At 36.1% G+C, this 24,748-nt stretch overlaps 1 protein-coding gene across 12 annotated transcripts in view; it reads left to right on the forward strand.

Moving 5' to 3' along the window:
• Nucleotides 1-24,058, forward strand: part of PUM2 (pumilio RNA binding family member 2) — a 116,275-nt gene extending 92,217 nt beyond the window's left edge. For 6 of the 12 annotated variants that reach the window (XM_027555997.1, XM_027555999.1, XM_027555998.1 and 3 more), the window contains 8 exons: nucleotides 12,859-13,126; nucleotides 13,965-14,094; nucleotides 15,255-15,383; nucleotides 17,789-17,926; nucleotides 18,557-18,682; nucleotides 18,924-19,045; nucleotides 19,720-19,912; nucleotides 21,080-24,029. In XM_027555997.1, coding sequence (XP_027411798.1) covers nucleotides 12,859-13,126; nucleotides 13,965-14,094; nucleotides 15,255-15,383; nucleotides 17,789-17,926; nucleotides 18,557-18,682; nucleotides 18,924-19,045; nucleotides 19,720-19,912; nucleotides 21,080-21,211 — 1,238 coding nt within the window. In that variant the 3' untranslated portion in view covers nucleotides 21,212-24,029. Of the gene's footprint in view, nucleotides 1-12,858; nucleotides 13,127-13,964; nucleotides 14,095-15,254; nucleotides 15,390-17,788; nucleotides 17,927-18,556; nucleotides 18,683-18,923; nucleotides 19,046-19,719; nucleotides 19,913-21,079 lie in introns of all 12 variants that reach the window. The other 6 variants (XM_027555991.1, XM_027555990.1, XM_027555994.1 and 3 more) reach the window with 1 other exon arrangement.
• The last annotated feature ends 690 nt before the right edge of the window (nucleotides 24,059-24,748 follow it).

Here is a 24,748-nt window from a genome sequence, read left to right on the forward strand (position 1 = left end):
ACTTTAAGTAAAATAGGATCAGGAAACTAACTCTTAAAATATAGGCAGATGTGCTTCGTGAGAAACCTGCATCTTTATTAGCCAAATAAACTTTAAGAATGAAAGTAGCATGGGTCGCATGGGGTGATATGGAGAATTGACTAAATGTTTAGGGTATTTTTATATAAGACTGTTTCCTTAACCAGAAATAAGTCCAGTGGAAGAAGGGCAAGATCTTTACACTGTAAACTATAAAGCACTGACTGAAGTTGAAGAAAGCAAATAAGAGACCATGTCATGTTTGTGGTTTGAAAGACTCAGTATTGTAAAGATAGCAACTGTCTTATAATTGATATACAGATTTAGCACACTCAGAGTTTTTCAGCTTTTTAAAGAAACTGACAAGGTGATTTATTTCATGTAGATAGAAAAATAGAACCAAGATTAATCAAGACAGTCTTCAAGAACAAATTTAAAATTTAATAAATTTGCTGGATATCAAACTTATTAAAACTACAGTAACTAAAATTGTGGTATTGGCACAAGGGTAGAGAAAATAGATTGGTGAAATCAAGGACCCAGAAATAGACCTGCTTGTTTGGTTACCTGATTTGTGGCCATGGTGCCATTCTAGTGTGTTTGGGAAGGATAGTCTTTTCAGTTAAGTTGAACTGGAGCACTTTAGTATCCAGACAGGGAGAGATTAACTTTGACTTCTCTTTCATACTACACACACAAATAAAACTTCATTCTCAAAGCACTCAAATAACTTGCTTGTAGTTGTCAAGGGATCTTCCCTGGTGGCTCAGATTGTAGGCTCTGCCTGCAATGTGGGGGACCTGGGTTCAGTCCCTGGGTCGGGAAGATCTCCTGGAGAAGGAAATGGCAACCCACTCCAGTATTCTTGCCTGGAAAATCCCATGGACGGAGGAACCTGGTTAGGCTACAGTCCATGGGGTCGCAAAGAGTAGTTGTCAAGTTAGTAAGGAACAAAAATTTTGAGCCCAGGTCTATCTGGTTTATTCCAAGATATGACACTGCTCCTTGAAGAATGCTTTTATTTCTGTCTACTACTTCTCTGACTAAATAAAGGATCTTTTCCTATTCCCTGAGTTTAGAATGTTTGTAAACTTCTTATAAAATTGTGGTAAAATATAACTTAGCCTATTATGAGTTGGTGGTGAAAGTGACTTTGAATGTCAGTATACTGGCATTTTTTACTTGCTTGCAATTGACTTTTAATCTCAATTAAATACTTTTTATTTCAAGGATCTCTTAATATATTTTATTACTGATTTTTAAATTTAAACTGATCAGATGCTATTTTAATTAATAGAATAGTAATAAGTTTATTATACTGAAACTAATACCTATTTTATGTTTCTCTTTTATGTGTAGTTTTGTTGTTTTTGTTTTGTTTCTGGCCTCCATTTAAGAATTTTGAGGTCTGATCAAAATTTTTACCTAATTTATTTTACTTAATTCACTTAATAAACTTATTCAACCAGTGTCACATACCTACATGGCATACTGTACTTGACTTTAGAGACACTGGTGAAGAAAACATTCTGCCCACCATCATCAAATTTGACTTTTTTTGTGGTAAATACAGACAAGTAAACCAGTGATTGCAGTATAATGATTATAATGCTGTTGACTTACTTATTTTATTTAACGTAGTGATCCTCTCCCTTAGAATTATTATCTTTCCTTTATGGGTTTTTTTGTACCAAGTTAACCACAGACTAGATTATATTAGAGTTGTTTGGGATTTTATTTGCTCTCCAATAAATTAGAAATAAGAAAGTTAAGACCATGCTCCACAGCTTTGAAGAGTACAGTTGACCCTTGAAAAACACAGGTTTGAGCTGCTCAGGTCCGCTTATACATGGATTGTTTCTGTTCAAATCCTAAAAGATGATGTTGTGAAAGTGCTGCACTCAGTATGCCAGCAAATTTGGAAAACTCAGCAGTAGCCACAGGACTGGAAAAGGTCAGTTTCCATTCCAGTCCCCAAAAAAGGCAATGCCAAAGAATGCTCAAACTACCACACAATTGCACTCATCTCACACACTAGCAAAGAAATGCTCAGAATTCTCCAAGCCAGGCTTCAGCAGTACATGAACCGTGAACTTCCAGATGTTCAAGCTGGATTTAGAAAAAGCAGAGGAACCAGAGATCAAATTGTCAACATCCATTGTATCATCAAAAAAGCGAGACAGTTCCAGAAAAAATATACTTCTCCTTTATTGACTGCACCAAAGCCTTTGACTGTGTGGATCACAATAAACTGTGGAAAATTCTGAAAGAGATGGGAAAACCAGACCACCTTACCTGCCTCCAGAGAAATGTTTATGCAGTTCAAGAAGCAACAGTTAGAACCAGACATGGAATAACAGACTAGTTCCAAATTGGGAAAGGCTGTATACTGTCACCCCGTTTATTTAACTTATATGCAGAGTACATCATGCAAAATGCTGACCAGGATGAAGCACAAGCTGGAATCAAGACTGCGTGGAGAAATATCAGTATCCTCAGATATGCAGATGATACCGCCCTTAGGGCAGAAAGTGAAGAGGAACTGAAGAGCTTCTTGATAAAAGTGAAAGAGAGTGAAAAAGCTGGCTTAAAACTCAGCATTCAGAAAACTAAGATCATGGCATCTGGCCCCATTACTTCATACAAATAAATAGACAGGGAAAAAGTTGAAGCAGTGGCAGAGTTTATTTTCTTGTGCTCCAAAATCACTGCAGATGGTGACTGCAGCCATGAAATTAAAGGGCTTTTGCTCCTTGGAAGAAAAGCTATGACAAACCTAGACAGTGTACTTAAAAAGCAGAGTCATCACTTGGCTGACAAAGGTTTGTTGTCAAAGCTCTAGTTTTTCTTGCATGTACAGATGCAAGAGTTGGACTGTAAATAAGGTTGACCACCAAAGAGATTCCTTTGAGGTGTGGTGCTGCAAAAGACTCTTTGAGAGTCCCTCGGACAGCCAGGAAGTCAAACCAGTCAATCCTAAAGGAAATCAGAATATTCAATGGAATATTCATTGGAAGGACTGAAGCTGAAGCTCCAATACTTTAGCCACCTGATGCGGAGAGCCAGCTTATTGGAAAAGACCCTGATGCTGCGAAAGATGGAGGGCAAGAGGAGAAACAGGCGACGGAAGATGAGATGGTTGGATGGCATCACTGACTCAATGGACATGAGTTTGAGCCAACTCAGGGAGATAGTGAAGAACAGGGTAGCCTAGCATGCTACAGTCCATGGAGTCCCAAAGAGTCAGACACAACTTAGCGACCACCAAACAGCAAAAAATATACTTGTGTACATGTGTCTGTCAGCTCTTTATGTTACTGTTAAGGCTTCTGGTCAACAGCAGTCTGACTATTAGTAATTAAGTTTGAGGAAAGTCAGAATTTATACATATGTTTATGGTGGGGTCAATGCTTCCAGCCTCTGTGTTGGTCAAGGGTCAGCTGTATCCTGATCTCAACAAAATGAGTAATTTAATTTGAGTGGCTTTGTTTCTTTCTGTTTTATAGATAAATTTATTTGAATACTAGCTACTTTCTTGTTTAAAAAATTATTTTAACATCCTACATTTCTACATTAAAGCATTATTTGACTGTACTGTATTGTCTGAGGAGTGTTTCAAGATCATACTCTGTAGAATACTGCACTTGGAAAAGCTTTATGACGGTTGTGAATTCTTATTTTTGCATGTGTGTGTTTTGTTGGGGTAGGGGTAGGTTTTTAGAGTGTCCTCATGTTCAGTAATCACAGAGATAATTTAGTTTTCACTAAAGATGTAAGACTCAGGCGGTCTTGAAATCATACAGGGCTTTTTGATGTAATAATGGATATTGGCAAGTTGAGTAGAGATAGGAATGAGAAATAACACTAGTATGAACTGCATAGTTTAAAACAGGCTGTTTAAATGCTCTTTGATGAGTGAAGATAGATTATTATCTTCTGTGAAGATGGTCTCCCTCTTTGTATTTTTAAAAAGTTTGAAGCACTAGATGCTAAAAGGTACTTAGTTGCTATTAGAAAAAAATTACAGGTAGTAGAAATGGAAGCAGCAGATACTTATTTTGGTTTATAGTTGTTCCTTATATTGTTTGTATACTTATTGTCATAAAATGTATACATTTAAGGTAGTACACTTAACAGTTATGCTTTTTTCCTTTTATGTTAGGTAGTCTGTTAGGATGATGTGGAAGATTATACTTTCAACTAGAATTATGTTGGTTTTAAACTCATTGAAGCCTTGATTTTTTTTCCCCAGTAAAAATTCTCTTTATATGGCAAATATTTAGTTAAATTTTCATAGTTAAAAAATTTGCATGGTTTATTTCCCCATGTAACCTCAAACATATCCCAGATTTATGAATGGTATATGGCATTAAACATTCTTCATGAGGCAGAATATTACTGAAAGCTTTAAGTGAATTATTCAGATACAATAGTTTATTTATGTTTGTAGCAGAATATAATATTTATATGTAAGTATAAAAATTATAATAGTTTCTAGCAGAATATAACTGAAAGCTTTAAGTGAATTATTCAAATGTAGTTTTAAAAAACTCAGTCGAATTATTAGCTGTGCATCCTTGAATAAGGATTTAGCTTCTCTAAGCCTATTGTTTCATAAGTAAAATGGACACAATATGTTTGTCTTGGAGAGTTGTTAGGATAACATATATTTTTGTTCTGAGGCTGCAAATTACTGCAACTAAGTTGCTTAAAGCAGCTGCACTTTGCTGGAGCAGCCGTGAAGAGATACCCCACGTCCAAGGTAAGAGAAACTCCAGCAAGATGGTAGGTGTTGTGAGAGGCATCAGAGGGCAGACAGACTGAAACCATAATCACAGAAAACTAGTCAATCTAATCACACGGGCCACAGCCTTGTCTAACTCAATGAAACTAAGCCATGCTGTGTGGGGCCATCCAAGACAGGCAGGTCATGGTGGAGAGGTCTAACAGAATGTGGTCCACTGGAGAAGGGAATGGCAAACCACTTCAGTATTCTTGCCTTGAGAACCCCATGAACAGTATGAAAGGCAAAATGATAGAATACTGAAAGGGGATCTCCCCAGGTTGGTAGGTACCCAATATGCTACAGGAGATCAGTGGAGAAATAACTCCAGAAAGAGTGAAGGGATGGAGCCAAAGCAAAATCAATACCCAGTTGTGCATGGGACTGGTGATAGAAGCAAGGGCCAATGCTGTAAAGAGCAGTATCGCATAGGAACCTGAAATGTCAGGTCCATGAATCAAGGCAAATTGGAAATGGTCAAACAGGAGATGGCAAGAGTGAGTTTTGACATTCTAGGAATCAGCGAACTAAAATGGACTGGAATGAGTGAATTAAACTCAGATGACCACTTTATCTACTACTGTGGGCAGGAATCCCTTAGAAGAAATGGAGTAGCCATCGTGGTCAGCAAAAGAGTCCGAAATGCAGTACTTGAATTCAATCTCAAAAATGACAGAATGATCTCTGTTCGTTTGTTTCCAAGGCAAACCATTCAGTATCACAGTAATCCAAGTCTGTGCCCCAACCAGTAATGCTGAAGAAGCTGAAGTTGAATGGTTCTTTGAAGACCTACAAGACCTTTTAGAATTAACACCCAAAAAAGATGTCCTTTTCATTATAGGGCACTGGAATGCAAAAGTAAGAAGTCAAGAAACACCTGGGTAACAGGCAAATTTGGCCTTGGAATACGGAATGAAGCAGGGCAAAGGCTAATAGAGTTTTGCCAAGAGAACGCACTGGTCATAGCAAACACCCTCTTCCAACAACACAAGAGAAGACTACACATGGACATCACCAGATGGTCAACACCGAAATCAGACTGATTATATTCTTTGCAGCCAAAGATGGAGAAGCTCTATACAGTCAGCAAAAAACAAGACCAGGAGCTGACTGTAGCTCAGATCATGAACTCCTTATTGCCAAATTCAGACTTAAATTGAAGAAAGTAGGGAAAACCACTAGACCATTCAGGTATGACCTAAATCAAATCCCTTATGATTATACAGTGGAAGTGAGAAATAGATTTAAAGGACTAGATCTGATAGAGTGCCTGATGAACTATAGACAGAGGTTCGTGACATTGTACAGGAGACAGGGATTGAGACCATCCGCATGGAAAAGAAATGCAAAAAAGCAAAATGGCTGTCTGGGGAGGCCTTACAAATAGCTGTGAAAAGAAGAGAAGCGAAAAGCAAAGGAGAAAAGAAAAGATATTCCCATTTGAATGTAGAACTCCAAAGAATAGCAAGGAGAGATAAGAAAGCCTTCCTCAGCGATCAATGCAAAGACATAGAGGAAAACAATAGAATGGGAAAGACTAGAGATCTCTTCAAGAAAATCAGATACCAAGGGGACATTTCATGCAAAGATGGGCTCGATAAAGGACAGAAATGGTATGGACCTAACAGAAGCAGAAGATATTAAGAAGAGGTGGCAAGGATACAGAGAAAAAGTGTACAAAAAAGATCTTCACAACCAAGATAATCACAGTAGTGTGATCACTCATCTAGAGCCAGAGATCCTGGAATGTGAAGTCAAGTGGGCCTTAGAAAGCATCACTACGAACAAAGCTAGTGGAGGTGATGGCATTCCAGTTGAGCTATTTCAAATCCTGAAAGATGATGCTGTGAAAATGCTGCACTCAGTATGCCAGCAAATTTGGAAAACTCAGCAGTGGCCACAGGATTGGAAAAGGTCAGCTTTCATTCCAATCCCAAAAGAAAGGCAATGCCAAAAAATGCTCAAACTACAACCCAGTCACACTCATCTCACACACTAGTAAAGTAGTGCTCAAAGTTCTCCAAGCCAGGCTTCAGCAATATGTGAACCGTGAACTTCCAGATGTTCAAGCTGGTTTTAGAAAAGGCAGAGGAACCAGAGATCAAATTGTCAACATCCGCTGGATCATGGAAAAAGCAAGAGAGTTCAAGAAAAAACATGTATTTCTGCTTTTTTGACTATGCCAAAGCCTTTGACTGTGTGAATCACAATAAACTGTGGGAAATTCTGAAAGAGATGGGAATACCAGACCACCTGATCTGCCTCTTGAGAAATTTGTATGCAGGTCAGAGGCAACAGTTAGAACTGGACATGGAACAACAGACCAACTAGTTCCAAATAGGAAAACGAACTCGTCAAGGCTGTATATTGTCACCCTGCTTATTTAACTTATATGCATTGTACATCATGAGAAACGCTGGGCTGGAAGAAGCACAAGCTGGAATCAAGATTACCAGGAGAAATATCAATAACCTCAGATATGCAGATGACACCACCCTTATGGCAGAAAGTAAATAGGAACTAAAAAGCCTCTTGATAAAAGTGAAAGAGGAGAGTGAAAAAGTTGGCTTAAAGCTCAGCATTCAGAAAACTTAGATCATGGCATCTGGTCACATCACTTCATGGGAAATAGATGGGGAAACAGTGGAAACAGTGTCACACTTTATTTGGGGGGGCTCCAAAATCACTGCAGATGGTGATTGTAGCCATGAAATTAAAAGACGGTTGCTCCTTGGAAGGAAAGTTATGACCAACCTGCTGCTGCTGCTGCTAAGTCGCTTCAGTCGTGTCTGACTCTGTGCGACCCCAGAGATGGCAGCCCACCAGGCTCCCCCTTCCCTGGGACTCTCCAGGCAAGGACACTGGAGTGGGTTGCCATTTCCCTCTCCAGTGCATGAAAGTGAAAAGTGAAAGTGAAGTCGCTCAGTCGTGTCCGACTCTTCGCAACCCCATGGACTGCAGCCTACCGGGCTCCTCCGTCCATGGGATTTTCCAGGCAAAAGTTACTGGAGTGGGGTGCCATTGCCTTCTCCAATGACCAACCTAGATAGCATATTAAAAAGCAGAGGCATTACATTGCCAACAAGGTCTGTCTAGTCAAGGCTATGGTTTTTCCAGTGGTTATGTATGGATGTGAGAGTTGGACTGTGAAGAAAGCTGAGTGCCTAAGAATTGATGCTTTTGAACTGTGGTGTTGGAGAAGACTCTCGAGAGTCCCTTGGACTTCAAGGAGATCCAACCAGTCCATTCTGAAGGAGATCAGCCTTGGAATTTCTTTGGAAGGAATGATGCTAAAGCTGAAACTCTAGTACTTTGGCCACCTCATGCGAAGAGTTGACTCATTGGAAAAGACCCTGATGCTGGGAGCGATTGGGGCAGGAGGAGAAGGGGACGACAGAGGATGAGATGACTGGATGGCATCACCGCCTCGATGGACGTGAGTCTGAGTGAACTCCGGGAGTTGGTGATGGACAGGGAGGCCTGGCCTGCTGCGATTCATGGGGTTGCAAAGACTCGGACGCAACTGAGCAACTTAAGTGAACGAACTGAACTGAAGTTGCTTAAAACAAAAGGACAAACTCTGGCAAATACAGTTCAATATGATATAGTGTTTTATGTAGAGTCTACTTTCTCAGTGTCCAGTTAAGAATGCTCAACAAGAGTTTACTACCTCTCTAAAGGAGTTACTGTGTACAGGACAATAATAACTCTATATTAATGTGCAGATCCAGTTTGAATGGGGCTCACAGATAGCTGCCTTTTTATTTTTCAACAAAATAATACTCCATGTCATGCATCCTTAGGATCTAGTGTGTAATATCAACTCTGAATATGAAATCATTAAATGGGCTTTCTAAAGTAGGTGAAAAAGCTGATTATATTGAACATAGAAAACCTGTTTAAGATAGTATACCAGAACACAGGATAAAGGTCTAACTGATGTGTATTATTAGAAGTGTGTAGCCAATATCCTGAAGTGATTTATGTGCATATTGAGAAGCTCTGCTCTAAAGTGTTTTTCCTGCTGAAGTCTAGTAAAGTACTAAGTGCATCGGCTATGGGTTAGAAGTAATTAAAAGTAATACCTTAAAGTGAAATAGACATCCTCATTTTAGACTTTTTCCAGCTATGTATTCTTTATTGTTTACGTATTCCAACTAACTAGTCATCTCTCATTATCATCTTATCCTTCTTGAGCTTTCCAGAGCCTTACCTTCTGAAACAGACTCTGCCTAGTAAGCCTGTATGTAGTTGTACCCTTTTAAACTCCTTGATTCTAGTTGGATTAGCTTTTTTTTTTTTCCCCAAAATTAATAGTTGACAGCCTGAATCCAAAATGAAACCTTAATTTATCTTGATTCTAATCCATTAGCCTCCAAACTTCTATCAGAGTAATCTTGAAGTAGACCTTTTTTCTTTTTTGAAATAAAAACTATCTACTGGGAAAGATTGGAGAATCTATGCTTTTTAAAAAACAGAAAAAAATAATAGGTTCAGGAGCTGCCTTCTCAGATCCTAGGGAGGTGGAAAATGAGATTTATTTTCTTGTGGTTTCAGTTGTTGTATATTTCTCTCCTCTGTATTTTTGTCAGTATCTTAAGATCTTTTTGATGTCTGATATTTAATAGGGAAGGATTTTAAAACAATGGACTTCTCAAGGAAATTAATGAAAACTTATATTACTTCTGCTAGTATAGTTATTAGGTGTTTGCCTTCATTCAGTTGTCATGAATGAGCTTGATAGATACCTGTGTAAATAGCATATAAGGGGCAGCATACAGCTGTGTGATAACCTCTGACCTAAGAGTCCTGGCTGACTAGCTACATGTCACATCACTTTTGGACCATAGTGACTTTATCTGTGAAACTAATAGCACAGCTCTCTGTGTCCCATATGTTTTATTAAGCTAGTGATTAAGGAGTCATAAATGTTAGGGGTGAGATCAGTGATAAATTGTAGGGAGTATTTGGTGGAGAACACATCTGCTTTTAGATGACCAGTAGCAATAGTATGGTGGGCTTTCCCAAATGGTTCAGTGGTAAAGAATCCACCTACACAGCAAGAGACTTGAGTTCAGTCCCTAGGTCGGGAAGATCCCCTGGAGAAGGAAATGGCAACCCATTCCAGTATGCTTGCCTGGGATTTCTATGCCTGGAAATCCCATGGACAGAGGAGCCTGGCAGGCTACAGTCCATCATGTTGCAAAAGAATTGGACATGACTTAGTAACCAAACAGGAGCAGCAGCAGGGGTATGAATATAAATGACCAGTTTGTTTGCTTTTTTAATAATTTTGAAATGATTTCAGACTTAAAGTCATTAACAATTTTTTAAAAATCTAGTTTATCCCAGGTTTTCCAAATATTAAGTGAATTTGCTTTATTGTTCTTTCCCTTTACTCTATCCCCCTCTGCATTACGGGTCCCTTCTCACCCATTTTTTCCCCTGGTATTTTGGAAAGGAAGTTGCAGACACAATGTCCCTTACTCATAAACATATCAGGGTATGTATGTGTGTCCTGAAAACTTAATCTTGAACTGTTTCTCAGCCTTTTATGATCTCGACATTTTTTAAAGATATAGGCCAATTTTGTAAAATGTCCCTAAATTACATATTATGTTTTCGATGATATGCTTTCAGTGTTTAACTCTCCCCTGCCCCATCTTTATTTTTACTTTTATTTATTTATTTTTTTGGTTGCGTGGCTTATGGGATCTTAGTTCCCTGATCAGGGATTGAACCCTGGCCCTTGGCAGTGAAAGTGTGGAATCCTAACCACTGGATCAGCAGGGAATTCCCTAAAAGGAACCACATTTTAAATGTTTAAACATATATTTTAAATTGAGTTTAAATGCTTATATTTAATTACTTTGTAAGGAAACAAAGGCAGCTTGACCCTTTGTGAAATTAATTTTTCAACTTTATATATGAAAATGCTAGTTATAATTAGTCTTCTAGAACTGAAATTCCAAGATTTTTAAATCTCAAAGCAGTTTGGCATTATTGGACATTTTATGTTGTCGAAGAGTACATCAGGAGTTTGATGTATTAGGAGCTGGTAGAATATAATCAAGAAATATCTAGACACGGGAGGAATTTGTGTTGGATATTGATAGGGCTACTTGGAAGGTACTAAATAAAATTATCATTTTCTGGGATAAGTGTGTATGAGTAAGAAGGAGAGAATTGAACATTAGGGTACTGTTAGGAAATGCATGTGAAAAATAGGTCTGGAATACAGGTTTGAAAAGTAAGCTGAAGAATGTAGAGCAGGTACTCTAGCAGGATGCTGTAGGATTTTAGTATAAAATGACATCATCACAGTAGTCCTTGAATGGGAAGACATAATCATTGTTTATAAAAACAAATTGGAATGATAAGCAGAGTACCCCTTCTCTATGAAAAGGTTAAAGAATTGTTAGACTCAAATGGGCTAAGGATCAGTTATTGCTGTGAACAACTGATAGTTCTATAAACAGATTAAAATAGGAAACTAGAAGGATTAATAATAGTGAAAAGATCGTGACAGTATTAACACTGAATTTTTACTTTTAGAGTTTTTATATATGAGCACAAATTTATGGTAGAACTGGAATGAACCTGAGAATTTGATGTTAATGACTTTGGTGTATAAAATTACACACTTCTAAGGTATTATAGAACTAGACCATAGGCAGTTGATACTACATTAAATATTTACAAATATGTGTGTACTCACCATGCGTCAGATGCTGTTTTAGGCATGAGGTATCTAGCATGTAGGTGAATATAGCCCTGTGGCACTTGACATTGGAAATGGGGCTGAGGATTCAAATACGTAATGAATGTGTATAATATCCTGGATGATGGGAAATTTAATGAAGAAAAATAAAACTAGAATAGTGGGAACTGAAAGTTAAAGAGGAATTTTCTAACCCAGTTCACTCTCCAGGATTATAACTCTTTTACTGCTCCTTATCCCTGTAAATCTTTTTGGCCTTCAATGCCTTTCTATAACTTTGCACTGACAGTGTGTCCTTGGCACCATCTGTACTCTGGCCTGGATTGTACATACAACACTACTCTAAATTGAAGTAAATCGCAGTAGTATAAAGCTGACAGTGAATTTTGTTTATCTGTACTACTAAGTATGCATTTTCCAATTTTCTATACATTTTTCTTTTTTAAAAGGACACTGTCAAGTACTTTTAAGTGTTTATTTGTCATAAGAACAGTTACCTGCTTCTATTTATTTTTGTTTTTATCAACTGCCCTTTAGTATTCTTTGGAATGGGATATAAGTTAAAGAGGTTTTTTATTCATTTGTTTTAAATGACCGACGTTAAAACTATAGAAATAATAAATATGTTTACTGCTCCTGTTTTTTGTCTGTAAAACAATAGTGTTTTATGGAGAGTGTTTAAGTTAAAAATTTTAATAATTAGCTTGTGATTTAGTTTTATTATGTTGTGGGTTTTTGAAGTTTGAAGTTTAATTAGGTTAACTGAGAAATCATTTTTCTTTACATACAAGTGTATATGACTTAATGAATTTTTATATATTCCAAAAAAGTAGATTTAGTTGTTGGTATTCCATTAACATTGTGGATAAATTTCAATCAGCCTTTATTTTTAGTGACTTGAAATCTGAGTTGGCTATAGCTATTTGTAACTTGTTTGTTAACATAACTGAAAATTTTGTTAGTGGTTTCAATATTCTGGTATTGATACTACTATGTATGACATTAGTTGTAATTATGTTTTAAATTAAGCTTCCAAAAACAAATATAGGTTTTGTGTATGATGTTAGATGTTTTTAAACTAAACTGCCAAGAACAAATACAGGGTTGGTTTTTTTTCTTTTTTTCATTTTTTCTAGTTTCTTTTTTCCCCCATATATTATAGTCACACACATTAAGTATATGTGTGAGAGTTCCCCTTCAACTTTAATTTTATGTTATACCATATAGGAATTAGTAGGATGAATATTTCTTTATTGACTGCCTTTTTAGTTTAAGTGACTTATTTGAGGAATGAATTTGTAGAAAATATTTGCTGACCATAGTTGCTTTGTTGTAGGAGGACTGACAAATGGTAGTGGTCGATATATCTCTGCAGCACCTGGAGCAGAAGCAAAATACCGAAGTGCTTCAGGCACTTCCAGTCTATTTAGCTCCAGCAGCCAGCTCTTTCCTCCTTCTCGGCTTCGGTATAATAGGTCTGATATTATGCCTTCTGGCCGAAGTAGATTATTAGAAGATTTCAGAAACAACCGCTTCCCAAACCTTCAACTTAGAGACTTGATTGGACACATAGTTGAGTTTTCTCAAGACCAGCATGGTTCTAGGTAGGTGATTATGATTTATGGTACTTACCACTGCATTTTTGCTTTGAAAGAGCCAAGATTTTTCTTGACCAAGATTATTTAACCTGTATAAAAATTGGAATTGTTTAAAAAATAAATATCCAATATGGATTTTTCTCTCTTATGAGGATAAACTATAAAAATACAGATATTTATTTTTTATGGTTCTTCAGTTTTCTATAATAAATAGTAATGCTCTTTTGTTGGATTATTTTTATTATATTGACTGAATACATTTAATTTCTTTAAACTTCCTTTTGAAAATAATGCTCTGAATTACATTTATGGACTTGTGTCCCTGATGTGTATACTTGTCTAAAAAAATGTTCAAAACAAAGTTAAATGCTTTGTGTTCCTTTACATTAAACAGGATTTGTGTGTACTATAATACTTGAAGTACATGCAAATTAGTGTTCTCAAGATAATACACAGAAAAGAAAATAGTATTCAAATTCTAACACATTTGCTAAGTTTGAGATATCTTAGTAATAATATAATTAATTATTAATAATGAATAACCAGTAATATCTTTTTAGTTTTTTTATTGATTACAATACAGCCAGAACTAACTTACACATTAAACATCCATATGTCCAGATTTTTGCCAGTCTGACTAGAAGTTTTAAATTAAGGTGTTAACAAAGATATGCTTCATAACTTTTGTTCTTTTTATTTTAAATGTATAGGATGTATTAATACTGTTTCTGGAAATGACTTTATGTGGATATATGTTGGGGTGTGTTATATTCAAATCAGACACGGATTTTGCAGGAGCTTATTATTAATATACTGTCATGACATTAAAATGTTTCCCACATAGATTCATACAGCAAAAGCTAGAGAGAGCTACTCCAGCTGAGCGACAGATGGTTTTTAATGAAATTCTACAAGCAGCCTATCAATTAATGACAGATGTTTTTGGCAACTATGTCATACAGAAATTTTTTGAGGTAAGCATGCATTCATGTTTGTTCATGCTCAATGCTTAGAAAAGCTCTGAAAGTTTATTCTTCATATAAATCTTATTTTCATATAAAAATATATACTTGGGAGAAAATATGTACAGATTCTATATCCAGAATGTATGAAACTCAACAACAAAAAGACAGCTCAGTTTAAAAAAGGGACAAAGGACTTGAACAGACATTTCTCCTAGAAAGATACTCAAATGTGCACATGAAAAAAGTTCAACACCCTTAGTCATTAGGGAGACGCAAATCAAAACCATCGCTAGCTCCTTGTATATCTACTAGGATGGCTGTATTTTAAAATATAGAGAACAATAAATGTTGGTGAAGATGTAGAGAAATTAGAACTCTCATACATTGTCAATGGGAATGTAAAATGGTGCAGCCACTGTGGAAAACAGTTTGGCAGGTTCCTTAAAAAACAAAACATAAAATTATGATATAGCCTAGCAATTCCATTCTAGGTATATACCCAAAAGTATTGAAAACAAGCACTTCAGTGAACTAGTGTTCATTTCAGCATTATTTACGGTAGCCTGAACATGCAAACAGACAAAAATGCCCAACAGATGAATGTATAAACAAAATGTGGTATATATATATACACAGTAGAATATTGTTCAGCCATAAGAAGGAATGAAGCATTTCATACATGCTTACTCATGGATGAAACTAAGTGAAATAAGCCAGGTACAGAAGGACAAACATTATAAGGTTCCATTTATGTGAAATACCTAGAATAGACAAATTCATAGAGACATAAAGTTGACTAGGGCTTCCTATTCTACTAGTAGACTGGTAGGGGAAAGAGTGGGGTTATTGTTTAATGAGTATAGTGTTTGTTGTGTTTGAGGTAATGGAAAAAATTTGGAATCAAATTGTGATGACTATTGCAAATGGTGAGAATATAGTCAATACCACTGAAGTCAAAATGTTGTATTTTATGGTTAAAATGTCATATTTCATGGTATATATTTATTTTTTAAGTGTATGGCCTTTACACTAAATGAGAAGTTTAATACCTAAATGCTTTCTCTGTACCTACTTGCCAAATGTAATATTTAAAAATAGATTCAATAGACTGAAAACAGTGAGTTATTCAAGTTAACAAAGTAATAATAAAATCTTTTTTTTTCTATCAGTTTGGGAGTTTGGATCAAAAATTAGCCCTAGCTACTCGTATTCGAGGTCATGTTCTACCCTTAGCATTGCAGATGTATGGCTGCCGTGTTATTCAGAAAGCATTAGAGTCTATTTCGTCTGACCAGCAGGTAATTGTAAGTTAAGACAAAATTTTTGTATTCTTTAAAAAATTATATTTTATGTCTCTTTAATTTGAAAATATAAAGCATTGGGAGTAAGCTTTAGATGAACCAGTTCATGTTTGGATTTTTTTTTTTTTTTTGGTCCGCTCTGCATGGTTTGCAGGATTGTAGGTCCCCAGCAAGGGATCCACTCCAGTACTCTTGCCTGGAAAATCCCATGGACGGAGGAGCCTGGTAGGCTGCAGTCCATGGGGTCACTAAGAGTGGGACACAGCTGAACGACTTCACTTTCACTTTTCACTTTCACGCATTGGAGAAGGAAATGGCAACCCGCTCCAGTGTTCTTGCCTGGAGAATCCCAGGGACGGGGGAGCCTGGTGGGCTGCTGTCTATTGGGTTGTACAGAGTCAGACACGACTTAAGCGGCTTAGCAGCAGCAGCAAGGGATCAAACCGAAGCCCCCGGCAGTGAGAGTGCAGAGTCCTAACCTCTGGACTGCCAGAGAATTCCCTCCTGTTTGGATTCTTTAGTACAGTTGCTTTTGTAACTTAGTCCTCTTAAAACAACATTTGTGTAATATCTTGAGTTCAAGGATTCCTCTGTCAGAATACAACTGAGACTTTTTTGGGTGAGAGAAATTTTAAACATAAATACTGGAAATTCCCTGGTGGCTCAGTGTTTAGGACTCTGTGCTTCCACTGCAGGGGACAGGAGTTCAGTGCCGGGTAACTAAAAACTCACTTGCCATGCGGCATGTTAAAAGAAAAAAAAAAAGAATACCTTTACACTAGATGTACTCCATTTCTTCATAATCCTATTTCCTATTACACTGATGAGGTACACACACAGATTATTGTGCAGTTACTTACATTTTTTTCCCCAAGGGTTAAGATGTGTGTTAATGAAGTCTTAGAATTTTATGGGAAAAATAGTTAAAAGAAAATGCACTGTAAGTAAGTTTAACCTTATTTTTGAAGAGTGCAAGTGAAGTTGCTCAGTCATGTCCGACTCTTTGCAACCCCTGAACTGTAGCCCACCAGGCTTCTCCATCCATGGAATTTTATTCAAGGCAAGCTTGAGGATTATAACCTGGGAAGAGCATCTCAGAAAGCTCTGAAACTGTTTCCAAAATATCTTTATCAGTCTGAGAGTTAAGAGCAGAGAAGCTCTAAGAATCTATACAAACTACTGATCTTTCTCCATTATGACACAACTTCAGTGACTCTAAAGCTCGGGATTTCTTCAAGAGGAATGTTATTTTCTCACAGATATTCACTGCTGTGATTACATATGTATATATTATTGTTTTTAATTCTGGAATTTATTGTATGTGTGTAGCTTGAGAGTCAAAGTCAATCTCTTTCTAAACTTACTAATTAGCAATACCTTTTAAGAACTAATTGTTTTCTTCACTCACTGTATTTATGCCCGCATTGCAGGCAGACGCTTTACCGTCTAAGCTTATTAAGCAAATATAAATGGAAAAATGTCATCTTTGCCCATTAAATGAGCAAAGATCTAAAATCTCCTGAGAATCTGTCCCTGAAGAAGTTATAAAATGTTAAAGGAAAATATTGAATCAAGTTGTGGCTGGTCCTGTGCCCACCCATTCGTGTGCATGCACCACCACTGCCTCCCCACCCCCCTCCCCCAAATTGTGTAGCTTGAAGGGTCTTAGTTCCCCACTAGGGAGAGCCTGGGCCCCCAGCAGCAGAAGAGTCCTAAAAACTGGACCACCAGGAAATTCCCTGAATCAAGTTCTTTACTGTAAGATTATTAAAAAGAAGAATAAAAGTGCTCAATAATAATTTTTCATAATTGATGTATTACATGAAAATTACACGGCTCTTCAGGGCTCATTCAGCTCCTTACCGTTTTCTGTGTGCTTGATAATCTCAAATACCCATCAGTAATAACTACTTGGGGGAATTCCCTGGCAGTTAGTGGTTAGGACGCCACACTTCCCACTGCAGGGGGCACAGGTTTGTCCCTGGTTGAGGAACTAAGATCCTGAATGCTGCACAGCACAGCCAAAAAAATGATGATGATGATTACTGGGGGGAAGGGGTATGCTTAGTAGAAAAAAGTATAGAATTCTGATATCATTATATTAGTTGTCAGCTGAGAAAGATGAGTGGAAGATACAAACAGTGAAGACAGTTTAAATATAGCAAATTGAGTATCACTAGGTTACAGCAGCAGCAGCAGGTTATATTTTAGCAAATATCATTTACATTATAATCCAAAATATTTTAGTAATTCTCACCGTCAGTGGCTTCTGCTTATTGACACTTTCAGGAATTTTAAACTTTGATATATAAAAAATTGGAAGCAAATTTTTGAATATACTTTTGTTCCCATCTTCTTTTATGTTGTTTGGTAAGGTAATTTAAATGTCTTCTCTTTTGCAGAGTGAAATGGTAAAGGAGCTCGATGGTCATGTACTCAAATGTGTGAAAGATCAAAATGGAAACCATGTTGTACAAAAGTGTATTGAATGTGTTCAGCCACAGTCACTACAGTTCATCATTGATGCTTTCAAAGGACAAGTAAGATTGACTTTTGTCATCTACTTAGAATTTAACACATTTTTTTTTATAAATCACAGGATAATACCTAGTACTTTCATACAAGGAAATAAATACTGAATATGTGTTAATTTCTGCCTCTTTCTAGAGTGTGAGTCATTAGATAGCTTCATTTTTGCAGCTGAAAAATGTAGATGAGTTTAATTATATTACTCTAAGAAATAAAGATAACTGCTGTTAGCGTTGTAAGCCCGACAGTGTTTTCCAAACTTCCTGGGAGAGGGGGAAGGAGAGAAGAAGACTTAAGATTGTATAATAAAAGACAGAAAAATAAATATAAATTAGTAACTAATACATAATAATTAATAGTGTCTGATTACAGTGTGCACTACCACTACCCTACAATCCATTCTTTGTCATTATTACATGCCTTCCTTCTTCTGATTAGGTTCCTTTTGATCAAAATATCTGTTAGCTCCTAAACTGCGTACCCTGTTTCCCGGTCTTTGCCAACGTGGCAGTTGATGTATTAAATGTAAATTACCTGTTCTTGTATGTTAAATTAACTCAACATGTTATCAAAAACCTGTGTAAACCCGTCTTTCCAAAAATGTCACAGATTGGAAGTTTATTTCTTCTAATTGTTTTAAGGTATTTGTACTTTCAACTCATCCTTATGGCTGCAGAGTAATCCAGCGCATTCTGGAGCATTGCACTGCAGAGCAGACCTTACCTATCTTAGAAGAACTCCACCAACATACGGAGCAGTTGGTACAGGTATAAAATCCCTAAAATTTGAAACGTTTATATACTTCTGCAAATGGTTCTGATTTTTTAAAGGAAATATAATTTATTGTTAACACATTATAGAGTTAACACACAATGAAACAAAAGCCTTTTGTATTCTCTTGATTGTACTATTGGATTTTTAGAAAAATAATAAACATCTTTTTTAAGAACTACCGTTATTCCTAACGAATGACTTTAAGGAAATCAATTTTTAAATGTCTGCACTCAGGATCAGTATGGCAATTACGTTATTCAGCATGTACTGGAACATGGTCGACCTGAAGACAAGAGCAAAATTGTTTCTGAAATCCGAGGAAAGGTCTTAGCCTTGAGTCAACACAAATTTGCCAGGTATTGCATTATTTTCTCATTCCAAGGGAAAGGTCTTTTAACACGCTGGCTTTTTAAGCACAGAAATGCATATAGACTGTAACATTGGAATACAATCTCTCTAATTTTTTTTAGTAGAGGCAAAAGGTACATCTAGAGTGTTGCTTTTGTTCTCAAAGAATCTGCATGACAAATTGGTTTGCCCACATATATTCCATTTTTTAAATCTTGTGTTTGGAAAATTATTTCTTCCCAAGATGTGTGGATAATTGCACATTTAATTTATTTAGTTCATGCTCATGAAAGCCTCAGACCTTATTAATGACCTAGTTTCACCCCCCATCCCCCCTCCTTGAATTATGGGTCTTTGATTTGTTTTTGTTTGGCCATACCACATGGCCCCCTACATTGGAAACTTGGGGTCTTAACCACTGGACTGCCAGGGAAGTCCCGATAGTTTAATTATTATTTAGTTATCATTTTAAGAGGCCTGCCATTAAACTTGGGGATGTGTCCCATATGGATTCTTCCATGATATTAATTTCTGTTTTAGAAGTAACTGGAGAATTAGAAGAGAATCCTATTTTGACTCTTCTGCCTGCCAGTGCACTGAACAAGTTCTTTCAAAAGCCAGAGAAAGTTTTCTGTTAAAAAATGACAAAATAATTTTCTGTTTATGTATTTTAATTTTTAAGCAATGTAGTAGAAAAGTGTGTTACTCATGCCTCCCGTGCTGAGAGAGCTTTACTGATTGACGAAGTTTGCTGCCAGAATGATGGTCCTCACAGTGCCTTATACACCATGATGAAGGACCAGTATGCCAATTATGTCGTTCAGAAGATGATTGATATGGCTGAACCTGCTCAGAGAAAGATAATCATGCACAAGGTAATACTATTTATAGCACTTAAAATAGATGATTCAATTTGTTTAGGCTACTCTTAACTTCCTCGGAATGTCTGAACTACAGAAAAAGTTTAAAATCAGTGGAAAAGCTTTGGCAGATGTAGGTATACTGTACTCTTTTGTTAAGTTCTTAAGGTAATCAGCTCAATAAAATCACATTCATTTCTCATATTTACCTACCATTTACCTAATCAATTAAGCTGGTTTCTCTCTATCTTTTTCTACAGTCTAATGATTCTCAAAGAAATCATTACTTTCCACAGGAAAACTTACTGTTAAAAATGAACACTGGTGGTATTTTTGCCCTCTTGATTTTGTTTTTAAAATTTAATATTTCTGTTTAAGAATATATACCTGTAACAGTTTTTTCAGTGTTATTTTTAACTGCATTATTTATTTACCAATTTCATATTTAGGGCATTTCAATTACTTATTTTTTAGTAACTGTTCTTAGCAATGTTTTATACATCTTTGCATAATTAAATGTTTTTGTAAGGTAAATTCCTAGATGTGGAAATTGGTGGCACAAAGTATGTGAACATGTTACATTTTTATAGATTTTGCCAAGTTGCTTTCCAAAAATTTTGTACAAGTTTGCATATCTGTCTGATGTTTACCTGTTTACATTATCTCATCAATGCCAGTTATTGCTTATAAAATCTTTTCCAGTCTGGATGGAAAGATAATGATATGATTCTTCTCATAGGTGTTTTTAAAACCACTAGGGAGATATTGAATATCTTAAACGTATTAGCTCTAACACATCTTGCTTGTTCATGTCTTTGCTCCATTTTGTATTGAATTTTTGTCTAGTTGCTTAGAGTTACAGAATTCTGCCCTCATAAACTTTGTAAGAATATACTAGCTCATTAGTGATACTTCTCTGCTATGTTTGGAGTTTCTCTGTTATTTGCATGTGTAATAGTTTATGGGGATAGTGACTTGTTTTGTTCATTAGACAATTTTGAGAGTAGAAGTTTGGAGAGACTGAGTGGAACAGAACTGCTTTTGCAGACAACTTTCTTTGGATTTGAATTTTTAAATTTCAGTTATTTCTTCCAAATCACCCAGATTTGGGGGCAGTTTTTTTTTTTAGGAATCAGAAACTAAAATAACTTAGATTTCCTAAGCAGATTATTTATTTTTCAGATTCGACCTCACATTTCTACTTTACGCAAATATACATATGGGAAGCATATACTGGCCAAGTTGGAAAAATATTATTTGAAAAATAGCCCAGATCTAGGGCCTATTGGAGGACCACCAAATGGAATGCTGTAAAGGAAAAAAAGAAGATAATGTAACCATGTGAGAGGAACGTTTCTTTTGTGAATTATCAAAACACAACTCAACTATGAATCTTCAAATTTTTTTTAAAGCAAAACTATTTATTGACTTTATTCATCCATTTGTAAATTTTTTAAGGTTCTTGTGTATATTTGGGGGTGGGGGTGGTGAATAAATTATATTCAGCCCTGAGTGGAGACCTATCAGATTGAATTGTGGGCAAAGCACAGAATGCCTGTATATGATGTAACTGTATCAAAAAATGCTGTCACATATTTTGTAAATTTTTACCTTGTAAAGTCACAAAAATAGTTTTTAAAGGGAAAAGTACAGTATTCTTTTAATAAACTGGCTTGCAGTCTGGTAGGTCTACGGACCCCACAGCACAACAGGTTTATAGAGATGTATATAAAAATATAGTCCTTATTTTTTTTTTGTCCTTTGTGTGAAGCCTTTTATAACAGATTAACAATCAACTGCATAAATTAGTATTTTAAAAAGAAAGTTAAGTTGTATTTTGGTAATTCACAAACTATCATGCAAATAAAAACTCAGTAAGATAAGAATTAAGTGATTTGAAAGGAAAAGAACTTAAGAGTATTTACAGTGGATATGGTTTTAATACAAATACTGCCCTAAAATGTCTCTGGCAATGTACAGAAGTATTGTATATACTTACATATGTAATTGTTATAAGAGGTAGAAAAAACAGAATCATGGTGACACTTCCATCCAGTTAAGTATGCTAAACGAAAAGTTAAGTTCCATTTTAACTTTTCAGTTTGGTTTGCGATGAGAAAGAGTGGAAATTTGTACATTGTTTTGCTTATAGAATTACAAGGACATGTTGAGAAATTGTTGAGCTTTATTTTGCTTTTTCATAGTAGATTCAGAAAGTAGGAACCTGATAGAGGTGAAAAGGGGCCACTGAAAAGTGAATTTGATAGCTCAACATTTAAGCATGATTACATATTCAGATAGCTTTTTTTGCTTCCTATAAATATATGCATTGTGTGTGTAGTAATAGATGTAAGTTTACACTTTGAAAGCAAATCTTGTTTCAATGTTTATTATAAAAGCCTTGCTAATTTGGTAGTGATGCTTTCTTTGGTTGTACAGGTGTATATTTGTAAACCTCAATGCTGTAAATGGAATTTGTTTTATCTCTTTGGGAAACATTTGCATTTTGGTGTACATTTATGTCCCTGCCCTCTGACCTGGCATATAGTGTTGTATAATGTAAATTGATTTCTCCAAATTGAGAGTGATTTTTTAAAATTTTTTATCTTTATATGGTTTCAGAAGTATGAACCAGCTTTCTTTTTATTATTGTGGAAAACATTTTGTTTTATAACATAGTTGTTGACTCTGTTAATATGGACATGCTAGGATTTGGGTCACTTTCAAGAAGTCAGGGTATTGTGCATAATAGAAAGTATTGGACTGAGATATTTGATGACCATGGAGGCCAATGCTTTTTCCATCTTATTAAATGTGATGTGACTTTTTTTCTTTGTACAGAAGAGTACTGTATTTTTGAATAGCCTACTCCCAAGTAATAGCAAATCTGTATGATAACATTTTTTCTCTGGACATAAGACATAACAGTAACATGATGTACATTTACAAGCGGCCTTATGTACATTTCCCAACAATCTTTTTAAGGCAAAATTGTGACCATATGTGTATAATTAAAATCGTTTTTAATCCTTTGCCTATGAAAATATTTTGGAAAAAACTTGCTTTGTATATTCAGTTTCTGAAAGATAAAGAAAGTGCTTTGTATTTTGTTGAAGTCAGTATTTTGTATAAAACTTTTATGTTGACCCACTTATGTTTAGTGCTAAAAACTAATGAACTATGCTATCTCTTTCAATTGAATATGTAAGGGATTTTTTTTATTGGAAGCCTGCAGAAGAATACCAGTCTTCTGAGCACAATAGTGAACATAAAGGTTTTTCACATAGCTGTTCATATCATGAACCTAAGAATAACAGCATGAAGTTTGGGGTGCCAGGCATAGTTTTTCATGTTTGATGTTGAGTTATTCTAGTTTTCTAACCCAACATTCCTTGTTGAGGCCATTAAATTTAACCACTTGTTCACTGTCCCTTCTCACAGTCACACTTGTTCATCAGCATGTCCCAGCCATAGTGACAGAGCTTTTTTCCCCTCCATACAGGGCTGCTCCCTGCCGCCCTTCCCGTTTTGTTTTGCCAGCCTCAGAATGTCTTGGCCCTGGGCTGAACTTTTGTTCCCAGTATCAGCTCATGGTTTCAGGATCAAAGTTGTCCTTGTTGGAGATTGGTGGTGACTTTCCTGGATTTGCACAGTTAAATTCCTGGTTTTCCTTTATCTTCTGTTCACACAGACAAATTATTTCTGCAGATTTAGCAAGTCCTAGAGAACAGCACATTGGGAAACTGGACCATTGTCTTGGATTCCTGATGTTCTTGTGTGTCTCATTAACAGCCCAGTCTTCCCAGTATTTTAGGGCTTATCATAGAAAAATATCTATTACTCTAGAAATTTTGGTCTGCCATTTTTGATGCCCACCTCTCTGATTCCACCTTTTAATAAATTGGCATGAGGTTTTGGTATAATCTGAAAATGACATTTTAGAATAAACTTAATTGGGCAGAACCACTTAGGCTTTACTCTTGGTTGTCTTTTGATATGAATTGTTTCTGGACCAGTTTGTCTAAGTCCTGGCTCTTATTGGTTCATATGAAATAATGTTATCTTCACTTCTTTGTATATTATGTATAAATTAGAAAATGAAAAATGTGTGAATAACATTGTATGAAATAAATCTGGTCTTGTGTTTTTCTCTACATAAAATACCCCACTGTACCTCAATTACAATTCCCATTGACCATTCAAGTTTACTCTGATTTAAGGAAAACGAAAATACCTTTATCACATGGATGCTAGTCTGGGGCCAGTGATTGCACTGATGGTATGAATCCTGTCTTAAAATATTCATAATTTCTGTCTAACTACATAGAGTCATTACACACTTCATATGATGAAACTTTAACCCTGTTTCTTTATTGATAAAATGATACTTCAAAGTTGTTTTTGAGGATTAAATTAAATCACATATCTTTACCCACAGGTGTTTTTTTCCTTTGCACATACATGCACTTTAGGAGACTATGTTGTCTGAAAGTACAGTCTAGGTTCAGGCCTGTATTTAAAGTTAACCTCACTTTTCACAAACCTTTTGAATTTGATTATGTTATCTCAGCCTTAGTACCTTCATTTTTAGTATGAAGTGAAAGTCACTCAGTCATGTCCAACTCTTTGTGAACCCATGGATAGTCCATGGAGTTCTCCAGGCCAGAATACTTGAGTGGGTAGCCTTTCCCTTCTCCAGGGGATCTTCCCAACCCAGGGATTGAACCCAGGTCTCCCACATTGCAGGCGGATTCTTTACCAGCTGAGCCACAAGGGAAGCCCTCATCCTTAGTATGTGAAAGTGAAGTCTCTGAGTCGTATCCGACTCTGCAACCCCGTGGACTATAGCCC

This window comes from Bos indicus x Bos taurus, chromosome 11 (genome assembly GCF_003369695.1).
Source record: "Bos indicus x Bos taurus breed Angus x Brahman F1 hybrid chromosome 11, Bos_hybrid_MaternalHap_v2.0, whole genome shotgun sequence".
Lineage (NCBI taxonomy): Eukaryota > Metazoa > Chordata > Mammalia > Artiodactyla > Bovidae > Bos > Bos indicus x Bos taurus.